The sequence below is a fragment of the Syngnathus typhle genome, linkage group LG13, assembly GCF_033458585.1.
Source record: "Syngnathus typhle isolate RoL2023-S1 ecotype Sweden linkage group LG13, RoL_Styp_1.0, whole genome shotgun sequence".
NCBI classification, from domain to species: Eukaryota; Metazoa; Chordata; class Actinopteri; order Syngnathiformes; family Syngnathidae; genus Syngnathus; species Syngnathus typhle.
The window spans coordinates 7,827,827-7,851,770 of NC_083750.1; the positions used below are offsets into that span (position 1 = coordinate 7,827,827).

Here is a 23,944-nt window from a genome sequence, read left to right on the forward strand (position 1 = left end):
AACGCCTGATTTGACACATTTTTCCAGATCTCCTAAAAAGCTTAATCGTGTGATTTTTGTGTGGCGTTTTATGGATTCTTCACCATGAAATAGCACATAAAAAATAAAGGAAGTGTGAGAAATAGGGCGGATTAAATATTTATTGGTTGTGTGGTCCAACTCGGGGGTGTTTAAGGTTTTAAACTAAAAAAAAATACAATGAAGCAAACAAATTACTTTTTGTATCCATTCCAAATCACGACCTTATGGTTTTCCGTCTCATTTTGAAAACATGTAGAATTCCCTGTTGGTCTATGCATATCGTTTGGCTCGTGCAGTTTGAATGACCATTACTGCAAGCACGCGAGTGTGAGACCGCCCCACTATCCTCTGCATCCAACTCACTCCCACCACCCCCACACACACACACACACCCTTGGTTTCTTCATTTACACACATTTTTCCCACCGGGATGGATCTTCCGCAGCAAGCGCGCACAGGCAGCGGCCAACACGCACGCTTTCCTTCGTTACACATGGCTGCGCATGTAGGACAAACATTCACGGCGATTATGTGGATAATATGTCTAGTTTCAAGTTCCAGGACGAGGATTTATCCGGCCAATGAAGGTAAGGAGTCCGTATAACCGGGAGCGTCTTTGCGCGGTGAGGACCGGCTTCGTGCGTTCCGTGTGCGTCCTTGGATGGTTCGGTCTGAGGGCAAAAAAAAAGTTGACATACTGGGACAGTTTTATTATTATTATTATTATTTTGCGTGGGGATACAAGCACTTTGAGATGTGTTACGTGAATGGTTTGTCTTGAAATATTTTGACAACCCCGTCGCTGATTATTATTCAAATGATTGCTTATTTAAAGTATGGGGACAGACGTCAAGCAAGAAATTTGAATCAAATGCCAAAAAATCTGTTGTTTTCTTTATTTTTTAGTTTTCGGGAGCTTTGAAATAACATTTTTGTCAAAGGTCCACTAAGGTTGAGTTTGGTGTGGAAGAACTTGATTTAACACCATCATCCATGTTGGTGATGAGTGAGAATAGAAATGCTGAGCCAGGACTTCAGTCATTCTCAATATCAGTGACCTCTGACCTTACAAAATTCACACTTGTACAGTCTTCCCACAAGTGTGATTGCAAAAATGCTCCTTCTGCTCTCAGCCAGGTAGGTTGGGTTATTTGGTGCCTTGTGATATGAGATCCTTAAAATGACGGTTATTTGAACAACAATGGTGCCACAACACATGTAGACAGACAGTAAAACAACACTAAGGCAAATGCAGTCAACATTCTTTTGAGTAACAAAGATGGTCACAGAATGAAACTCGTATCTCAAGGCACCACAGAACACAATAGGTTAGAGACCTTAAATGTTTTAAATGTACAATAATTCGTTATTTAAATCCACATTAGAAGCTATTAAAATGATGTGTTTGCTTGCTATGAATCACATATTTATTTTTAGCTTGATTTGATGGATGCACAACAACTTCTTTTTTTTTCCATCAATATATATGTATTTATTTTTTAATTGAACCATTGCTGACAGTGAATTTGTCATTTCAGTGACTCTGCTGGATACCAGGACAGTGCCAGGAGAGCTGAAATGGGCAACGAGTCCCTCAGAAGGAGGGGTGAGTGGGAGCTCTCCATTTTTTTCTTTTTTACTTTTTTATCAGACACACTTTGGACAACCTGCTGTCTTTTTGGGCAACACACACACAGACGTGCACGCTGGAAACTAAATATTCATCCCACAGATTTGAAAATGAGCTGTCCACCCAACCTAAGTGCTAATATGAGCTAGTTGCCATTGTGTATGGCATGCCACGTGGCATAAAGCAGCCTGGTGGTGGGTGTCGACATTTTTTAAAGCGGGCCACGCATAAGCCAGAATTCATGGTAAAAAGTTGTCTACTGACTCTCTCACCTCTCTGTTGGTTTAAGAGTTATTGGTGAACTTGACACCAGTTTCTCAGCTCTCTATACGCTCATTCTCTCACAGACCGCTTGATTGGCAGGGTCCTGGTCCTCACACACCAAGCTTTTGATTACAGCACCCCCCTCCCGACTCCCCCGACTCACCCCTTCTGACACTTTCTGCATCGTCTTGCTTCACATACACATATCGCTGGGGATCGCTTTGCAGGGCCAAAGCTTTTTTTTTTTTTTTTTTCTTTGCTCCCCCTCTTGGCAGCTGCGATTTTCATTCAACTAACAAAGACTCCAAATGAGTCGAGACAAGGAAGCATCACACCTCATTTTTCTTTACAGACCGCCTTCCAAACACCCACACATTAAAAACACGCATGGCACGCGAGAAGCGTGCTCATGCCCTTGCACATGCACGCACACCCTCGCTCCGCAAATTAACCCTCCCAAGCATCGTATACCGCTCATAAAATTTTCATCCCTTGAAGCTCAACTTTCTTTTGGCGCTTTTAACTAGAATCAGTACAAAGATGTTTTTACAGGTGGCTTAGCGGTTAGCACGTCTGCATCGCAATTTTGAGGTGCGAGGTTTGATTCGTGGCTCTTCCTTTATGCTTTGGATTTTGTGTTTTCCCCTCAAATAATCTGGCTTCCTCTGCAATCACACAAACATGCTTGTTAGCGACATTGAAGACTCTATTGGTGTGAAGGGTTGTTTGTCTTGAAGTGGCAATTGGCTGGCGACCAGTGCAGGGTGGACCCCCGCCTGAATCAAAGTAAACCGGGATGGACTCCAGCTCACCTATGCCCTCCTTGAGGATAAGTGCTATAGAAAATGTATGTATGGAGATGTTTCAGGGGGACTTGTTAATGCAACTACAAAGAATGGGCACTTGACTAAATTTCTTTTCTGATAGACAGCGGGAAAAGCTTTTAATCATAAGCCAAAAACATTCGCTTACTGGTTCTTGTTGATTAAAAGCACAGGTGTCAAACTCAAGGCCCGGGGGCCAGATACGGCCCGCCACATCATTTTATGTGGCCCACGAAGACAAATTGTGTATCAAATTTGTGTGTCATTACTAGAATTGCAAATTGTCTATCTTTTTTTTTAAAATATTTGACCAGTTTTTACTCATCGGATTTGAAAACGAGTTATTTGTCAGTTTGTTTTGTAGCTTTTACTGTATATAATATGAGGAGCTCATACATTTATTTGGGTTGACCGTCGTAATGGCCCTCCGAAAGAAGCTATGACTACAATGCGGCCTGCGAAAAAAACCAGTTTGACACCCCTAATTAATTCTCCGGTCTTATGTTTCTTCAGATTGATCTATTAGCGGCCCAAAAGAGGACAATCTTAATTGAGAGTCCGGCGAGTACAGTATATTACAGTTACGCATTAATCTGTGTTATTTGGTAGAATGATTCCCACCAACACACACAATGGCTAATCATCAATTCATAAATGTGTAGCATTAAATTAACTAACTGACAAGATCAGCGCTGATATTGATGAGGGTTCAAAGCGCGTCGTTCACGCACACTCCCTCCTGTTGTCCCTCATTGGACATGGCACATTTAAACTTGTGTGGCTCAGGCTTGTTGGGAGAGAGCGGATTATTATTCAGTGGCAATAAAAAGCCAATTTGGAGTCGGGAGGCTCGGCGGTCATTTGAGGGGTCGCTGTACAAGGCAAGTGGTTGCCTCTATTGAGATGGATGATGCGGTGAAGGCTGGACCTGCTTTACTTGCATGGAAATGTGGCTGTAAAAAATAAATAAAAAAATAAAAAATAAACCGAGTGGTAACAAATGAGATACCACTGCGGAATAGTGATGCGATGATGAATGGCTGCAGTCAATTAGATAACCCAATGTTAAAAATATTCCAATTCTTGGACAAAAATGAACTTTTTATTTAATTGGCCATTGCTTTTGGATGCAAAAAAAAAAAAGAAGAGATTGTCCTCCAGTGAAATTTTCCAATAGTTTTGTGCAACTATTTATCTGAGAGCTTTTCGAGAGATGGTGTCTGAAATTGCAGAACAAACGACAATTTCATGCTCGTGAGGTTTATTTTTAACCACATTTTGTTGCTTTTCAGCAGGGATTCATTCTCTGGCAGATTCATTTCAAAGTGTCTCCACTTGGCAGCACTTGAGTTTTTGGAATAAATACATGTGATTAACTTTTGTAGCTTGGTATAGGCTGTTTCCTTTTGTTTGTCATAAAATAAAAATTATGACGGAGCATCTAATGTCGCACAAACAAATGGAAAATAATATAATCCCTAAAAATGGACATGCTACTATTGCTAAAATGTTTGCTTGTGGCTTTGCAGTGGGAAGAAGTGAGCATCATGGATGAGAAGAACATCCCCATCAGGACGTACCAGGTGTGTAACGTCTTGCAACCCAATCAGAACAACTGGCTGAGGACGGACTGGATCCCCAGGTCCGGTGCTCAGAGGGTTTATGTGGAGGTCAAGTTTACCCTGAGAGACTGCAACAGCCTGCCTGGGGTCACTGGCACTTGCAAGGTATGAAGAAAAATTTGCTGTCAAACTAAACATGAAATAAAGCGAAATAGAATTTGCGCGTTTTAAAACAACCACATAACTTTGCCTTAAAGCTAACGCACAGTGGGGAACGACATAGGCTAACAAATAGCGTCTATTAAATTTGAACACAAACGGTGCAGCAACCTATGTAGAAAAACAAAACAAAACAATACGAATAACTGCGGATTCGTGAAACACAGTAGCTTTGTCTGCATATATTAAATTGCCACCCAGTGCATTTAAATAATAGATATGGTCTCTCTTTATCATGGATATATCTTACTGAGGGGTCTTTATCTTATCGCCCAATGTAAATGCTAGAATATACAGTACGCTATGGAATTTCCCGAGGCTGCTTTTGATGGATATTTATTGTATTTTTTACTACAGCTGGAACACCCCCCCCCCTCCCCCCCCTCTGCTCAGTTTGACTCATTATCATATAAAGAGGGAAAATGAGCAGCGACGGAGATAAATAGATATCTCTCTTCTTCAAATCCTCTTTGTCTTCCAGGAGACATTCAATCTATACTACCACGAGTCCAACGAAGACAGGGAGAACTTCATCAAAGAGAGCAGCTTCATTAAGGTGGACACGGTGGCGGCGGACGAGAGCTTCACTCAGGTAACGGGCGACTTTTTCAGCCTCCCGCCTCCGCTCACTTCAATTCGCTCTTATCTGGAAGAAAAGTCTCCTGCGACAATCAGCTATAATTTATTTATTTGCACAACAAGCACTTTTATCTTAAAGCCGGACCATGTAGGAATATTTCTCAGTCCTCGCTAATTACCTCTCCCAAGGGGGTTTATGTTTTCATTAGTATTTGATTATTTGTTAGTAAGGAGAATTACAGACCACTGTGCTACTGATTTCCATTAAATGAAAGACTTTTTAATGAGGAAGAAAGCACGGCTCCACTTTTTGTTTTATCCATCGCCTTATAATAAATAAATCGTTTTTCTGCGTGTCCAGGTGGACGTTGGAGACCGCATCATGAAACTCAACACTGAGGTGCGGGACGTGAAGGTGACAACCAGGAAGGGCTTCTACTTGGCCTTCCAGGATGTCGGCGCCTGCATCGCCTTGGTGTCCGTGCGGGTGTTCTACAAAACCTGCCCCCTGACTATTCGGAACCTGGCAACCTTCCCGGACACAGTGACAGGAGCTGACACTTCCTCCTTAGTGGAGGTCAGGGGGTCGTGCGTGGACCAATCGGAGGAGAAGGAAGAGCCGAAAATGTACTGCGGTGCTGATGGAGAGTGGCTGGTTCCGATCGGCGGATGTCTTTGTACCTCGGGATACGAAGAAAAAGGAAGTTCATGTAAAGGTAAGCGACTTGTTTGTTGTTATAATTACAGTGTGACTCATTCGAGTGACAGCGATGAGGCTTTAGCGGTAAACGCGACACATTCATTCAGCTCTTCGTCTCACTCTGTCATTACGTAGTAAAGTGAGTTGAAGGATGACAAGTATGTTAGCAAATACGAGTACTGTGGCTTGACTGCCATAAACATTGCACTGGATGTTTTTTCAAATTGGATTTGACAAAAAAAAAAGATTCTGGTAAAACTCTCAGACTTAGGTAAAATTAAAACAACAAAAAAGAACATTACAGTGCAATATGCTTAAATGTACTTCATTACTTCCCGTCTGAATGGTCACAATTATGATTCATTTAACTAATTTAATAATAACAACAGATCTGGTCTTTTTTTCCATGCTACATTGAAATGCTTGCAATAGCTTAGCATGAAAAGTGGCAACAGCGAGTTCAGATTGGCACCATAATGGCATAATTAGCACAATATAGCTCTGTTAACAAAACATGTATGTTACAGACATATGGTCTTGCACATACTGTATCTTCACATAACATTTTATTTTAACACACAAATAAGATTTTACAAATTATATTCACTATACGCAAACACGAACATAGTTTTAATGGGTTGCTTGTGGGGAAATTACGGTAAATGTTGGTTTCAATTCTGGTGTTTCATTTCCTATGCACTCGAGTTGTAAGGTCTCGTTGTGAATCGCCATCTGGACAAAAAGGAACGGAGAGGAATAAAAAAAACAAAAACGCCTTCCTGTCACTTATAAGTGTGGTCCGAACTTTACAGTAGCAAATATGCAAGCTGTTCACGCCTTTCAGCAACGAACTTGAGGCGCGGATGACGCGGGAGGGGAATGGCGAGGACGACTCAAATGTACGTGTTTGTGTGTGTGATGCATTAGACAAAAGTCTTACGCGTTCACACAACATGGCATCACTCCCCCCTATTCACTCCCACACAGATGGACGAAGACCGGTAAGGGGGGGGAAATGGCGGAGCCTCTCCCTGAACTGTTTTTATTTATGGAGCCTATCCCAGAAGGCTAATTGTATAACAAACAGTGCCATAATTCAAAGTTTAAAAGACGAGAGAAAGAGAAAAACAAAGACCTAAAGGGAAATGCGGTCGGTGCCAGTAGGCGATGCATGGACTTGAAAAGCGTGGTGTTTTTTTATCTCCTTTGAATAAGATGAGCAGTAGCCAAATTTCTGTGTGACAAATGTTCTTAAGGACCTTCACCCCGTTTGTTCACTCTGAAAGGAGGGAGGAGGTTTGTAGGGTGGGACCCTAAGGTTTCTCCTCTACGAGATTTAGGGGACACCCTTGACTCGGTTGAACTCGGAGCAGATGTGAAGTGCCATCTATCTGTCAGAAGTTCCTGCCTTTCCTCCCGCCGCTTGTCAGCTCGCCGGCCGGCCTCAGCTCGCCCCGGCTGGAAATCCATCAAAGTGCGTGTGAATAGCAAATGGCACTGCGGTGAGATCTCTAACCCCGCCGTGGCGGACGGGCACCTTCTCCCATTTTAAGTTTGCGGTGATGCGGAGAGGGAATGACGGGAGGGCAGGGGAGGGGGACGCCGGAGAGCAGATTTAGACGTTCTTTCTTCCCACCCGCCGTCAAGGTCAAAAGGTTTCTGGATTTTCTTCACTCTCGCGCCTGCGCCGAAAGACACCTGCCACTTCAAGTGTACTCGTAGCAGAGCCGTGTTGTGCCACATATTCACTCGTTCTTTTACAAACTTCGAGAAGATTTCTCGAAGCAAATTGAACCGGAGTGCTTAATGGGTGGTTTTTGTCATTTTGCCAGTTTATAGACAAACTTCAAGTTCTGTTACGGCTAATTCAACGTGCAATCCTAAACCTTCCAGTTGAGTTTTCAGATTCCTGAAACAAGAGGAGGCTCAGCTAGTAAAATGGTTGATACAGAGTGACGTGGATAATAGCAGGAGCTGTGGAAAGGAAGAAGGGATTAGATGTTGAATGGTGAGATATTGAAAAAGGGCCAGTGACAGCAGAAGGCAGAGCCGCCTCTCCCCCTGCCCGAGGGGGGTCATCAACGGGTGCAAAGGGGACGAGTAGAGAAACACAAGAGTGCGGGAACTCCCCCCTCTTTTTTACACCCCCGGTTAAGACTGAGGTCATGACTGAGCCCGATGAAGACGTCAAACACTCTTGACTGACAGCCGCGCACACACTCCCATACAGGCAGAGCGCGGGGTCGCGACCGAGCGAGATGAAGTCGTCAAAAGTTTGACAGCTGCGATCCGTCTGGAAAGATCGGAAACGAGGGCGGGGAGACGAGCGGAGAAACAACAGAGAGAATTTGAAATGGGAATGGCTGAAGAATGGAAGCGGAGCCTCCTGCTTTTCGTCTCACTCCTGCCTCCCACCTCCCCTCCTGCTTTTGGCTTTCTGATGCGGCCCGGGGCCGTCACCGCCTGGGAGCCTTGGAATACCTCTTTGTGTACAGTCTCTCCGTTCCCAATCCCCACCATCGAGACAGATTTCATGCTTGTGCTTCTTTCCAGCGCACCTGCAGTGTCTCATCGACAGCAGAGAGAAAATGAAGTCAGATGAAAAAGAGGCTTCTAGCAAAATAGCCACATCACTATGCCATGACAGAAGAGGCTATAAGCCGCCTATTGCTTTTTACACACAGCCCGATGCCAGCTTGCTTTCACATAGTTGACACAGCACTCCAAAATCAAACTCAAATTAAATGCGTCAACACTTGTCGGATAGCGATATTACTTTCAACGCAATCGGGGGAGACAAGTGTGAAGCTTAATGCTCTTGTTCGGGCATTCTGGCATTGCTAATGTGCAGCTCTGACTACGTTTACACGCAGTCAATATTTGGGTTGAGGTCGGATCACGGGCAAATAACTCCTTCCTTGTGGAGTCAGTTGTGAGTCATTTGCATCTAAGAAATGTCCGCTAGCTTAAGGCTATCATACGATGAAAGGCAGATATGCTAATCAAAATTAGCACTGTTGTTTCATTTAATTAGAAACCTTCAAAAAACACAACGTTTTTTTTTCTTATCTTCTTGCATGATAACTATTAACAAAGAGACAAGGAAAAAAACAGCATGTCTCAGTTTATGTGAAGTTCTCTTCAGATTGCTAACCGACGACGATGCTTGTGGCTAGCAACCCAAGCAACAGTTCTCGGTGGGTGTCAAATCCCTATTTTTGACAATTTTTCAGGTGTTAAATAAATTCTGCCTTTCCCCCCTGACTCTTACAGCCAACAATGAAAGGATGCCCAAATGATGCTACGTTAGCATGATAGGCTTTCAAAATGTCCGCCGGTAATGCGTTGTGGGAAATGCAGATAAAGCCAAAGCCCCTCTATTGAGCTCAACTGAGTTTTGGGCACTAAATGGTTTTGGATTGCTGATTTTGGTGTCTGTACTTTCACTCTGGAGCTCTGCCTAGCAATGCCTTCAGAAGTGTGTGTAGGAGGAAAACAGTGCATGTAGTCGGTGTGTATGTGTGGGCTTACTGTACAAATGTATGGTAGCTGCCAAAATTCGTAAAGAGACTGGATTGAAGTGATGGTGAAGCCCTTTGGGGTACGACTTTGCATTTCTCCATCACAATCAAATATGTGTGTTCCGGTGTCCTGTCAGGTTCACGTCGAGCAGGCCCACCAACCAGTTAGTCCTTGTGGAGCTCTTTGGCACGGCAACAAGCTGCACTCTCGCTCTCTCTCATTATCCCGTCTTTCTCCTCGTCCACGATCATGGGGGGTAGCGGGTGCTACTGGAGGCTTGATCCTTGTGTGACAGAGAGGAGGTTTGCGGGGGTCATTGTTCTCAAGCCCCCCCCCCTTTCTTTCACATGCTAATGCTTGGAACTGTTGGTTTTGGATTTCTCTTCAATGTACCAGTTTTTAAATTTAACCAACCCGCTGTACTGAAGACATTCGTTAGGCTTTAATGTAAATTTGGATTTATTGCCAAGTTTTGTTGGGTTGACTTAAATGAAGGCACAAAAAAGATAAGAATGGTGTCCTTCCTCTCGCATTCTGTAGGTTGTAATTAACAGGGCATGACCCCTGTGATTAACAGCGTGCCTCCTTCTCAGTCCGTCTATCCATCCATCCATCCATCAATCTGTCTTTTCCTCCCTCCATCCATCCATCAGGTGTCGGACACGGAACAGCGTGGGGTACTTCCTGCACCTAAACTGTCCGCTGGGCATTGTTGACAGATGACACGGCTCCAAGAGGAAAACACACACACACACGTCCGTGTGCATACGTTGTGCCGACAAGGCTCTTTTCGTCAGATTTGCACCGAGCCACATTTGCATTTTAGAAGGATGAAGAATGCATATGCAAATGTCGACAAAGCTGATAGTAATCAAAGGGCACCTTCTCCCGCTTGCCTTTATCCCTCCTCCATATCTGTATTCCTCTTCACCTTTTTTTTTTTTTGTCATCTCAGAAATCTTTTCCTCATTCAGTTCGTAGACGTTTTTGTGAAGTTGTCCCACTTTACAAACACAGGAACCAATTTAAAACCATATTTCCAAGATTTTTTTTTTCTGTTTGGGTTGTTTCTCTCCGTAAGCTTTTAGAGGTGTCTCCAATGCATTTAGTTTATGTTGCTAAGTGTTAAGGCTAATGGAGCAATGATGTACTTTGTGTTGACAATACAATCAATTTAGCGTGCAGGTTGTTCTCAGCTCTCAGTAGCACGAGGGGTTCACATTGGGTTAATGACATCCGCACGAGCTCTTATTCCAGGTCAGACTGCCCCCCGCCCCCACCCCTCTCAAACACTTTGAAACTGCAACCCCTCCTAAAAAAAAAAAAAAGCCTACGGACAACAGAGAGGACGTTGAAAGAAGTTTACGGCTTCAAATGCTTTCCTTTCTTTCACGTCCTCGCTTATTCTGAGCTCGATGCTGGTTAGAGGGATAAAGTGATTGGGTTGGACATAGACAAAGACGCTGTGCCCCCCCCCCCCTTCTGCAATCAACCCCAAAAAACCTCGGCGGCTCTGACTCTTTTTATCTGGTCTGGTTTACTCCTCTGTTGTTTTCTGGCTTGAGCTGCATTTTACCTTTATTGCTTTTATTAGATTTATGCTAACGAATTTAGAGAACAGTTTTCCGTACGGGCTCGTTGGAATCGGCATCAATAAGATATAAAATACTTTCATATTCACTCGGCGTTATCGAGGATTCGAGGCATGAAAAATGGAGGTCGTGAGGGAAATGTGCAGGAAGCCAATAAGGAGGTTGTGAAAGGGAGGGAAAATCTATGGAGGCTCGCACAGATGGGACAGGATGGTCCGTGTGAGTCAAGACTTCCTCCCTCTCATCCACTCGTTGGAAAGCACACATTCTTCCTCCAAGCAAGCGCTGGGATGTCTCCATCTTTTTTGGAATTGCGGGAGGGCCGAGCAGATGAATATGTCGTGATGAGGGAAAAAGGTGAATGATTGCAATGGAAACAAACGGAGGATTTTCCCCACTCGGGAATTCAAAAGAGGAAAAATTTCAGCCTCTTTGCTCTTCAATTTGGTTGGCTCCACCAGTGAATGTCAAGATGGATAATTATGTTCTCATTTAGCTCTTTGTCGGCCTGTCAATGCACAAACCGCTTCAATACACGCGTGGGGGGGAGAGAAAGACCCCTCCTCTATTTCTGCAACTCTTCTCTCCTGTAAATGTCACTTGCTGAGAGTCAAAATGTCTTTGGAAAACTCTCTTGAGGTTGTTTGCTCGTGTCAATGATCTTATTGTCTGGCCTTTGTGATTTGTCAATATGGAAGAGAAAGAGAACTGTATGACAGGGTCAAGGGTCACTTGGCCTGAGTGGCTTGTGATTACGTTGCTTGGAGGGTGGGCAGCCGTTTTGCCACGAGCAATATATTTACAGGTGTCCCCCTCAAGGGCATAAACAAACGGCTTTACCTCGTGTTCATTCAATTTTCACGACAGAAATGTTCTCTTTAGTGTTACAAAATATTCCCCCAACCCCCAAAAACAATCTTTGCATTTTATTTCTTTATTTTTTCATGATGGCGTGTGTTCAAGCTTGCAGAGTGAGCAAGTGGCTCGCCGGCGGTCTTCTGTGTCCGCGTGATTTAGCTGGCGCATTGCCGCCTTTCCTCGTGCGTTAACAGCTTCACTGATGATCAGTGATGATTAGCTGCAGGAAACTGCTGGCACATCAGTGCTGCCGAAGCTCGGGAATCGGCCAAAAATGCTACACTGGTAGCCAAAGCCAAAAGAGCCAAAAACATAGCTATCAAACATAAGGCTCGGGGGCCAGATACGGCCCACCACATCATGGTCCATGAAAACAATTTGTGTGTGTCTTCTGATGCAAAAACAAATCCTGATTTTTTTTTTGCCTGCATCTTTTCACAGCCTGCTCTGCTGGTTTCTACAAGTCCAGGTCATCTGACACAAGCTGCTCCAAGTGTCCTCCACACAGCTACTCCCTCCGAGAAGGAGCGACGGTTTGCGACTGCCACTCCGGATACTTTCGAGCTGACAGCGACCCTCCCGCTATGGCTTGTTCCCGTAAGAAAAAAAAAAACATCGGTCCACTTCTTGTAATGATGGAAATCACGTCGAGACAATGACAAACACAGACAACACGTTTCTTCGTCACGCACTTGTCTAAATGGTACTCTTGTTTTGGTGATCCGATTACTTATGACTAAACGGCCGTCCACATCCTGTTAGGCAGCTCGGACGCCGCCGTGAATAAATGTTCTCTTTCTCCTTGTCTGCTCCTCTAAGCCCGTCAGTGAAGTCCTGTGTTGGAGCCCTCGGTCGTAAAACTTAATTATGTCAATACGGAGCATGTGGGTCTTCTTGGCTTGGGAAAAAAAAACTGGTGCGTGCTCAGAAAAAGTCAAAACAGCAAGATCCTAATTTTTTTCTATCGTATCTTTGTTCCTCAGAGCCTCCATCGGCGCCACAGCAATTGATTTCAGTTGTGAACGAAACCTCGGTGGTTCTGGAGTGGAGCCCACCACGCCGCCTGGGAGGTCGAAGCGACATCAGCTACAGCCTGGAATGTCTCATTTGCCAGACGGCTGACAAACCCATCCCCAGGAATCATAGTAGTTCCCAACCTGAGGGGATGCAGTCAGACCAAGGCATTGTGGGAACTGAAGTCCAGATGGGGAGAAGCGTCTACGAGAGAGATTCCGCCAGAGTGGCCTCGGGCTCGCAGCTGTGCCAGCCCTGCAGCTCAGACGTGCTTTTCTCTCCAGACCAGAGCGGCCTGAGGGGCACCCGAGTGGTGGTGAGCGAGCTCAGAGCTCACACTCACTATACTTTTATCGTACAGGCACGCAACGGGGTCTCCCAGGGCGGCGCCGCCGGGGCCTCTCAGAGCGTGTCAGTCTCCGTAACAACCAATCAAGCTGGTAAGGACCAGTCATTAAATTATCGTCATTTTCAAATTCCATTGCATTCTCTCCACTCGGAGCGGTAGTATCATCTCACTGTCATTGTTGCCATAGCGATTACGCTGTCCTCCTACACTAAACAATGGTTGACTTAATTATAGAGGTCTTCTCAACCGGATGTCGGAAAGCATTGTGGGAAATGCACATCACTAACTTCCAAACAAGCAATTTTAAATAGTAACAGGAAGCCATAAATGATTAGAAGAATGCCTTTCATTTTGTTTTTACGGCGTGTTTCATTTTAGTTGAGAGGGTGTCGGCTGAGCGCCCCCCCTACACACACACACACACATGGCCTACCATTAGTTTTTCTGTCTCGACTGTCTTCACGTTGGCATTTTGAAAAGTGGCACACCTGCTAAGTTTGAGGTGCCCCGGGGAAATAAGTTAGCTTGGAGCGCACAACATGAGCTTGGTGCCTGGGATGTGTCAAGCCCAAGCTGCACAACCATATGGCTCCACGTCATGAAAGTGAGCCATGGAAAATGGAGCGATGGGGAACTATAGAGTGAGCGAGGTGTTTTGCTCCCAGAGGAATAGGACAGAATAAGATTTAGGTTAGTTCTCCTGAGCGCTGGGTCAATGGGATTGTGGAGAAAGGTTCAGCAAACCTTACTTATAGGAGAAGATAATAACGCAGTAGTCACAATATTAGGAACACCTATGCATTTGAATTGAGTCCACACAATCTTCTGCTGCATGCACCACATGAATGGATCTGCATCTTTTGATCTGTCTCCATCTTTTAGCTCCCTCACGGGTGTCATCCATTCAAGCCACAGATGTCACCAGGCATACTTTGTCATTGTCATGGCAACAGCCCGATCAACCCAACGGGGTCATCTTGGAATATGAGGTCAAGTTCTATGAGAAGGTGAGCGTTCGGCAGGTTAATGGAGCTCAGCCAGTTGTTTGTGGTGCCAATATTTTGTGAGATGGGCTTGTGGGAAGGTATTCAAAGCAGGCCCCTCTTTGTGTCTGATCTAATCAGGATCAGAGGGAGAGGTCCTACCGCATAATGAGGACCTTCTCTCGAAGCGTGGAAGTCACGGGACTCAACCCGCTCACTGTCTACGTTTTTCACGTGCGGGCTCGCACGGCCGCCGGCTATGGAGAGTTTAGCGCCCCGTTTGAATTTGCAACCAATTCAGGTATCCAACTATTGTCGCGTTTGATGGATCGTGTTTATGTTTGCAGCGGGGAAGAATCAATTGTGTTGTTTCCTGTTAGATCCCTTCCCTCTGATTGGAGAAGGCGTCAACTCTGCCTTCCTGTTGTTGTCCGTGAGCGGCGTTGGAATTCTCTTGCTTATATCTGCAGCTGTTTTCATCATCAGTCGCAGGTAAACAAACACCCGCATCACGTAATCTATCTCCCGCATCACGTAATCTATCTATCGATCTATCTATCTATCTATCTATCTATCTATCTATCTATCTATCTATCTATCTATCTATCTATCTATCTATCTATCTATCTATCTATCTATCTATCTATCTATCTATCTATCTATCTATCTATCTATCTATCTATCTATCTATCTATCTATCTATCTATCTATCTATCGTCCGTCCGTCCGTCCGTCCGTCCGTCCGTCCGTCCGTCCGTCCGTCCGTCCATCCATCCATCCATCCCATGAAGAACCCATGTTTATTTTATTTCTTAATTTTAATGATGAATGAATTCAAACTAAAAAAAAAAATTATACTTTTATGATGCCATCTTTTCAGTATAAAGGGCAGCTTTCGGATTCAGTGCCTTCTCATTGGCTGGTGCAGGTGTGTCCAATGAAGTGGCCATTGAGGCTCTTCTTAATACATAATGCATTTGCCTTAAACGCCAGCACTATCATTAAGAGAGACGCCCACGCTATCGCTGCTATTGTGAGGCTTAATAAGGCGTGTGTGTGTGTGTGTGTGTTACCTGCATCTTTTTAAAGGGGATTAGAGTGGAGACAGTGATAATCCCTTTGTCCCCGACTTGTCATCACTGTCTCCTCTTGTGTGTCCGTGTGCATGTGTGTCACTTTCCGCTCTCTTTCTTACACACACATACACACTCATGCACACAAAGCCGTAGCAGGTGCGCACAGATGCACAAAAAACACACCTGTTCCTGCTCATCCACAAAGGTTTTTTTTGGGATACTTTCTTTGTTTAGCGGAAAACACCTTTTATCTCATACTACCTGATGTCGAACCCCCCCCCCCCCATTTCCAAAAACGCTTTCATGTCCCCTCCCGCTGCGTCCTTCCTGCTCTTTCTTCTTATTGTCATCATTTTCCCAGGATATAAAAAATGAAAACGTGTCAACGCAAACATGGAAGAAAAAAAAATCTTATTTTCAATCTCATGTATGTAATATTATTATCATTTGTGACCAGGAGGAGCAAGTACAGTAAAACCAAGCAAGACTCCGAGGAGGAGAAACATCTTAATCCAGGTAGATTTCACTCAAATGCTTGCAAATTAATGCTGCACGCCATTTTTAATTTCCAGATTCAAATTACCATGGAAATTTAACAAAAAATGCAATTCTTCTTTCTTCTACTGCAGGTGTGAAGATCTACGTGGACCCGTTCACTTACGAGGACCCAGATCAGGCCATCCACGAGTTTGCCAAGGAGATTGATGTGAGCTGCATTCACATCGAGAGAGTTATCGGCATGGGTGAGCCCGCTAATGCTACACACACACACACACCCATGAACCTACTTGACCTTGCCGTATGGTGTGTAGGAGAGTTTGGCGAGGTATGCAGCGGGCGCTTGCGTGTGCACGGAAAGCGAGAAGTCTACGTCGCCATTAAAAGTCTAAAGGCGGGATACTCGGACAAACAAAGACGAGACTTTCTGTCGGAGGCGTCCATCATGGGGCAGTTTGACCACCCCAACATCATCAGGCTGGAGGGAGTCGTCACCAGATGTGAGTTGACGCGGATAAACGGCGGCGGCCATATTGAATCACAACAACATTTCATTCATATGATAATAACTCTTTTGTGTTCAGGTAAACCACTCATGATCATTACGGAATACATGGAAAATGGATCCCTGGATGCTTTTCTTCGGGTATGATTCATTCTTTGTGTCAATTTGAAGTTGGATGGTGTTGTTTGATTGGCTCTCGTCACCACGTAGAAACACGACGGCCAGTTCACGGTGATCCAGTTGGTGGGCATGCTGCGCGGCATCGCCTCGGGCATGAAGTACCTGTCGGACATGAGCTACGTTCACCGAGACCTCGCTGCACGGAACATCCTGGTCAACAGCAACCTTGTGTGTAAGGTGTCTGACTTTGGTCTCAGTCGGGTTCTGGAGGACGACCCGGAGGCCGCTTACACCACCAGGGTAAGAATGTAGACATTTTCCATTTCCGCCTCTTCATTGAAATAATAAAACATTGTTTTGGAGGGAACTTATCATACACCTCATATTTCAGGAAGCCCTTGGCACTTATCTCTCTCCCGGCGGGAAGCTCCCCATCAGGTGGACAGCTCCCGAAGCCATCGCCTACAGGAAGTTCACCACAGCCAGTGACGTGTGGAGTTACGGCATCGTCATGTGGGAGGTGATTTCGTACGGCGAGAGACCATACTGGGACATGAACAACCAGGATGTGAGTGTTTTTAACATCTCTGACCTTCAAGTCTTCTTACTTTCCGAAGTAAAATGATCTCGCTTTACCGCCGATGCGTTACGTGAGTTTTACCTTGGGGACATAAATAGATTCAGTTGATTTATTTCTGGCACTGTATGTGAAACATCACAGATTTCTTTGTAATCCATAATTAGTCAAACGCTTCACATTACAAGTTAATCAGTGTAACATTAAAGGACTTTTAAAGCAGTTATTCCAAAATAAATGATGGATCTCCGTCATGAAAGTGATTTATATTGTTTGTGATTTTGTGAAGCAATTAAGTCGTTCTACTGCACCCACAGCAAAGAAAAAAAACAACAACATATGGACCGTCAGCTCGAAGATTGCTCTGACAAAACACAATTTGTGTGCAACTGGTCGATGTTCAAACGTTTATTCCTGTAGAGAGCAATTATGCAAACTTCAATGAGGCCCCTTGATGTAGAAGAATACATGAAACAGGCTTCCCGTCTGATATTTCAGGAGAGGCAAACAAAGCCGAGAGTGTGTGTGTAACCTTTGCACCCTCGAATAGATTTTGTTGCTTTTACTTTCAAAGCAGAACGGCCGATAAATCTTGACAGCTTCCACAGAATCATAAATCAATGTGAACATACTTTTAGAAATTATAAAGTTGATTTTGCTTTGTTGGATTTTCAAGCAATTTGAAATTCCTTTGTGAGGCATTTTGAATTATGCACCCTCAAAAAAAGATCGAGATCATAGATTAAATTGATTCCTTGTCTATTTTACGGTGTACAAAGTAGTTGCTGTCTGGTGGTTTGTGTTTTTTGGAGGGGGGTTGGTTTCTTTTTCTTTTTCTTTTTGAATGAAAAAAAATCCAAAATAAACATACTTATATTGACAAATACCACAACATTTTTGGTGCGATTTCACTCATTCACTACCATCGACGACTATAGACGTCAAAGATCATTTTCCTTGGTAGTGTATTTGGGGAATTCTGTACAGCCGTTTTTAGGAATTCTTTTTTGCTCCAATTTCATTTGCTAATGGGCAAAAAACTGCTTTCAATTCTTTACAAATTACATCTCGTTTTCGTTGTCTCTTAATGTTCATTTTCAGATTTGAATTTATCATAGTTGTTTTCTAGCCCATGAACACTCTGCTTGTGTCCTTCCTTTAGGTAATAAAAGCAATCGAGGAGGGCTACCGACTTCCCGCTCCCATGGACTGCCCAGTGGTCCTGCACCAGCTCATGTTGGACTGCTGGGAACGAGACCGAGCCGAGAGACCCACTTTCAGCCAGATCCTTAACATGCTGGATAAACTTATTCGGAACCCGGGGACTCTGCGCAGAACTGGAGGGGAAAGGTACAGTCCCCACAGTCATATGGCTTTTTTTTTTTTCAAACTAACCCAAAAAAAATTCACACAGTTATTTCTGTGTGCTCACAGACCTGCAGTGCTAGAGTCAGGAGCATGTCCGGAGGTGTGTGTGTCAGTCCTACCAGAAGTGTGTGTGTCCAAGTGGTCATTGTGTGAGTGGCTGCAGTCCATCGGTTTGGAGAGGTACACGGAGACGCTGGCGGCAGGAGGATATTCCAGCCTTGACAACCTACTGTCGCTCACACACCAGTAAGTGTACCCATTCTATTATGACACTTTTTCAAAATGGCCGCCCACTTTATGTCGCGGACATTATTTATTCCGAATAAATTCCAACTATTGGGGTTCTACATTTAAACATGTATCACAGTTCTTCCTTGAGACCAATTACTACTTTCTTAATGCTCGTGTTTTGGACGCCATCTTGTGGCATTATAGAAAAAGAACCAAACATGCAAATAGCTTGTTTTTACTATGAATTTTTGTCACGAGTGATGATGTCATTTTTGATTAGTGCCCTCAAAGCGCCCCTCTTTTTGTGTTTTCTCCCCTCCATGTCCACAGGGAGATGGAGAGATTGGGAATCCTCGCAACATCGCACCAGGACATACTAATTGCCAGTATACAGCAAGAAATATTGTCTCAAATGCAGCACATGCAACATACAATGGTTCCGGTCTGAGTCACAGGTGGGATACCTGAATTCCATTTACCTCATCCATGCACTTTAGGGGGACCTTTCACCAGTGGACCAGTAGAAGGAGTGGAATGAGAAAGCAGCACTTTTGTCAAGTTTTCTAAAAACACAATATGGACGTGGCCACAGATTGCTACTGAGACTGAAGGCCCATCCTTGCATTCTTTTCTTTTCTGTTTTCTGACAGCAGAATGGCTTCCAGTTTTATGTGGGACTTTTTTCGCTGCTTTGGGCTCGACTTGAAAAAAAAAAAAAACGTGTGCGTACCATGCCATGTAAATTCACCAATAGTCGACTCCCTTATGTCCGAGCGTCGCACGTCTTTGACCATTCTTGATATGCAAAGTGGAATTGGGAGGAGTCAGGACAAATATGTCATCACGATAGTTACATACTAACGGAGCAAATGTTTTCCTTTTGATAGTTCTCTTGGTTGAATTGTAATAATTAGACATTTACAATAGAATGTCTTTTATTAGCTACATGGAAAGTTTTATTTATGGTCTTTTTTTAAGTAGTTTCTACTGTATATTGTAAATTAGAATCACTGAGGGGGAAAAAAAAAATGAATTGGTTGCCATATTGCATTATAATAAATGCCCAAATCCATCCATGGACATTCTTGTACAATATTGACTGCAGATAGTTTTATTGATTGATTTCGCTTACAGTTGTGTCTGAGAGGACAGGAGGGAAGAAAGATGGAATTTCAAGAGATCTTGCATTCAAAAGGGTAAGAAAAAAAGCTGCGGGCTCTCTTGACGGGGTATCACGAGTTTGTCGAGATAAATTGGGCTGAGTTCACTGTGCAAACTTGTCCAATCAGCACACATCTTTCTTCTTCTACCCCGCCATGCACATATTCTTACACACACACGCACGGGAGCTGATTGGAGGATGCTTTTGATACATAAAGGAAGGGACGATACAATCTGTTTTTTGGCAAATATGCCAATGTTTTTCCAGGCTAATGAGAGTTGGCTGCGTACACACACGTTCAAATGCACAGATACACAAGACGCCCCCCCACACCGCCATGACTCACACCCAATGACTCCCGAAATGAAATGCTGATGGTGGTTAATGAGGCAGATGCCGCTAAGTAAGAGACCGAGAGAGAGAGAGAGCGAGAGAGAGAGAGAGAGACAGACAGAGAGAGAGAGAGAGAAATCGTCCGTTTGGCTCCAGGCTCTGAAACTTGCTGCTCCTCAATAATAATGAGCAAGTGGTGTCACATGACCAAGCCATCTTTCATGGTGGTGCATTGCATACTGAATCTGACTGTTAAATGTTACGTTAATGGTAGACAAAGGTGCCAGAAATATACTCACACTAGAGCATAGGTGTCAAAACCGAGGATCGGGGGCTAGATCCGGACCGCCATGACATTCTATATGGCCCGCGAGATCTAATCATGTCAACTTGATAAAATCTGTACCATCATTTTTAGTTTTCATGTGTAATAAATAATAATGTTGAGATTTTGTAAGAATTGTTTGACCCTTTTTGAACAATAACTGAAGAAAACATTAGTTCTGAATTGAAAACTAGTCATCCATTTATTTGTCGTGTATATGTGTCAATGCGAGACGATTAAATATTTATTTGGTATCACTGTCATAACGACCCTCTGAGGGAAGCCGTAACGACAAAGTGGCTCACTGTTGCCAACCCAAACAGAAGCACCACCTGAAGCACATCAATGGCGCGCTTCTATTTTCTCTTTTTTCTCCCCACTTAATCTGAAGTTAGATTATTTTAATTTGCAATGACTGTGACAAATCAGGCCAGCATGTGTCCCAAATGGTGCTAAAAGGAATCGATCAAATGGATAACAGAATCCACGTTGACCGATGGTCGAGTGAGCAGTAGTAATGTTAACCCCAAAAGACACTCTTGATGTATTGAGGAGGGCAGATCAAATTGAATCTTTCTGTCTCCATGTCTCAGTGGGAGGCCATTGTGGGGTTTTTGTCCCCAGATTAGGGCTCGTATGGATCCGGCTAATCCTGCCTGCTCTTCCATGTGGGAGTGGCAGCGGGGCGTCTTTGCTGCACAGCCAGCCGTAACTTAATGGCTGTGAGATTGAGTTTTGTACACGGGCACGCTCGCTAGCACACGGCCGCAGACACACAACACAAAGTCGAGATTTGTTTCAGGATTAAAGGCAGCACCCTCAAAGACGGACACAATGCCGCAGGCATTCCCACGGCAACCCTGACAAAGCTGTGTGTGTATTTCTCGAAAACTACCGCCAAGAAACACTACAGCGGGCAAGGAGTGAGGCTGAGGATGCACGTTAGCACGCAGCTGTCCGGCACGGCAGGCAATGTGTCTCTCTCATTATGCTGGCCGGGCACACAAGTCTTTTCTCGCTCTCCCCTGCTGCTGCCGTTTTGGACAGGTAGCATCTGACACGCATTAGCCTGCTCATAATGACTTCTTCTGCTGCAGTCATTATTACCCACTTGGAGAAAAACAACCCCGGCGGGGTGTTTTTCTCTTTTGTCTTTTCTGTTTTTTGCAGTGGTGTGCATTTTTAAGTTCTTGTTGTTGAAGTTATCATTTTTGCCAGGGAAGCATAAAAATGGATGGATGGATGGATGGATGGATGGATGGATGGATGGATGGATGGATGGATGGATGGATGGATGGATGGATGGATGGATGGATGGATGGATGGATGGATGGATGTTGAAACTGATGACATCATATCAAAAGGTGGACTTGTCTAGTTTGATTATTTTCAGCCTCACATGACAGATTAAAATTAAATTTACAACGTGCATGTGATTTGAAGATGTCACCGGTGAAACAATGAAGCTTGTGAAAAGTGGGCCTCCATGATTGTTTGCTCACGGATCCCGAAAGGAATAGCGCAGCGATTAACATTAATCCTACAAGTCGTTGGGCAAACAGTGCAGACGGCAGCTTGGGATCTCCAACATCAACAGCAGGTGTTTCCTCCCAAGCTCTTTTTCGTACTCACACAGACTAATGGTTTTAAAACAGTTTGACACCATGCTGGTCTTCAATCTGACATATTCTACATGGATTTTAATTTTTTTCATCTTGGAAAGGAAAAGTAGTCGTAAAATAAACTGATAGTGGTTAGTTTTGTTAGGTGTGGCTTTTTTTTAACACTGTTGTAAGTCAACCAGCTTGCTGCGGAAAAATGTGCAAACATAACATTGACACATTATCACCTCATGTGCTTGGCAGTTGTGAGCAAAGCATCTGGCCTGTTTACACATTTGTAGGAGAGTAGCAACATTAGCATTAATTGGGAGTCATGCTCCCGGCCACGCAATTCCAATATTTACTCTGGTTCCACCTCTGTTTTGACCTCCACCAACTACCTGCATAAATGCCAACTTCAGCGACAGAGGTTTTGAGAGTAAAAAATGTTTGGTTGAAGTTGGACAAGTTTGTCAGCCCATTGTCTGCTATCCAAATAATGCTTTGTGTCTCATGAGGTGACAGGTCAAGGAAGCGTGGAAGTTTTCAGGGGGGGAGGTGATGGCTCTGAAAAACGAGATGATGCACGATGCCCTGCAGTGTTCCAAAGCTTAGCAGCATGACGGATCAGAAACCCCCATGGAGAAAATCAATGATCTCATTTTTGGTGTCTCTCCCCATGGCTAGTGGCCAACGGTGGGTAAAGTTAATTGGGAACTAAACTAAAATTGCATTTTAAATAGCATTATGTCCTTTATAATGATTCTTTGAGACGAAAGAATGTAATAGTAAAAAAAGAATGTAAGGCTTTTAGAAAAAAAATAATATATATATATATATATAAAAATGATCATGTTTAGAATGTTTTTTTTTTTTTTTTAAAGGCTAACTACAGTAAGGCTTTTCCTACCCAATCAATTATTACTGTGTCCCCACCCTCAATGCAGATAGCATGCAGATCCTTTACCTCATCTTGATGCTGACCATGCTGAATCCTTAAATGTGTGCCTGAAGCTCTCAAAGGGAATTTAAACCAATCACAGCAAGACACAGACCACTGAGAGCGAGCACACATTATTAGACACAATTACCTTCTATCTGCACAGCTTCACTGGTGTTGTTTTAGGATCGGGTTGTTGAGAAAATGATCCTGAAATGCTATGCAATCACCATCGAGGAGGAAATCACTTATTATCACGCAACATACCGTCACGTTGTTTTGGAAGTGAAATTGAATCCTGTGGATTTACATGAGTGCACTTCTGTATGTTTAGCGCATTCATCCATATCATGGCCGTTCAAGATTTAGGCAAAGCGGCTCAGATGGTAATCCTCATCCAAAGTGAACGCTTGCATGTATTCTTCTCGGCGCCAAATGCGGAAGTGACAGGGGACGCTTGGCTGCAGACAAAAGACACGCACCGACATGTTGGGTTTGTCCTTCATCGGCCCTTCACTCCTATTTCATTAATGGATGGATAGATGATCAATAGCAGCAGGCTGGTAGAGGGGGATTAGGATTAGAAATCAATGGTGCTGTTTTCTTCATCCTGACAGAGATAAACAGTGCCGTAAGACACTGACAAGAGTTTTGAGGACTATGTGTGCGAGAGAGAGCGTCGACACACACACATCTTGCCCACTTTGCCAAGCAAAATACGAACGAACAGAAGTAGAAGATCACATCCGACTGCAGGTTTTTATGCCAAGTTAGCTTCACACTCTCTGAGAATAGCTGGAGATGATTTAAGAGGAAGCAAGGAGAGGTGAGGGAAGGCATTCTGCGTAGGTGAGCCTTGGTCCTTCACTCAAAGACATTTAGAAAGGTACCCTTGATCTGAGCTTGCTTGCTCGCTCTCGACTTTTGTCTCCTCACACACTCTCAAACATCCACACACAAACATACCCTCTGTGGATTGTTATGGGATTTGAAAAGAATCCCATTATCAATATTTATTGCTTGATTTTGTTATCGATTCTCATAGATTTTCATTGGGTGAGGCAATGAAAAAAATTCGAATAGACATTAGC

At 43.9% G+C, this 23,944-nt stretch overlaps 1 protein-coding gene across 2 annotated transcripts; it reads left to right on the plus strand.

Moving 5' to 3' along the window:
* The first annotated feature begins 451 nt into the window (after positions 1-451).
* LOC133165068 (ephrin type-A receptor 4-A-like) lies at positions 452-20,383 on the plus strand. 2 transcript variants are annotated; one of them, XM_061294461.1, is made up of 19 exons: positions 452-608; positions 1,560-1,627; positions 4,269-4,466; positions 5,002-5,112; positions 5,461-5,815; positions 12,213-12,368; positions 12,755-13,225; positions 14,017-14,141; positions 14,259-14,418; positions 14,498-14,609; positions 15,651-15,709; positions 15,823-15,936; positions 16,006-16,191; positions 16,276-16,337; positions 16,407-16,616; positions 16,708-16,884; positions 18,056-18,243; positions 18,328-18,507; positions 18,823-20,383. In XM_061294461.1, exons 1-19 carry the CDS (start codon positions 452-454, stop codon positions 18,938-18,940), a joined length of 3,207 nt encoding a protein of 1,068 aa, XP_061150445.1. In that variant the 3' UTR covers positions 18,941-20,383. The 2 variants fall into 2 exon arrangements, with proteins under 2 accessions (XP_061150445.1, XP_061150444.1); XM_061294460.1 differs by having other exon boundaries at positions 453-608; positions 16,006-16,337.
* Positions 20,384-23,944: the final 3,561 nt, after the last annotated feature.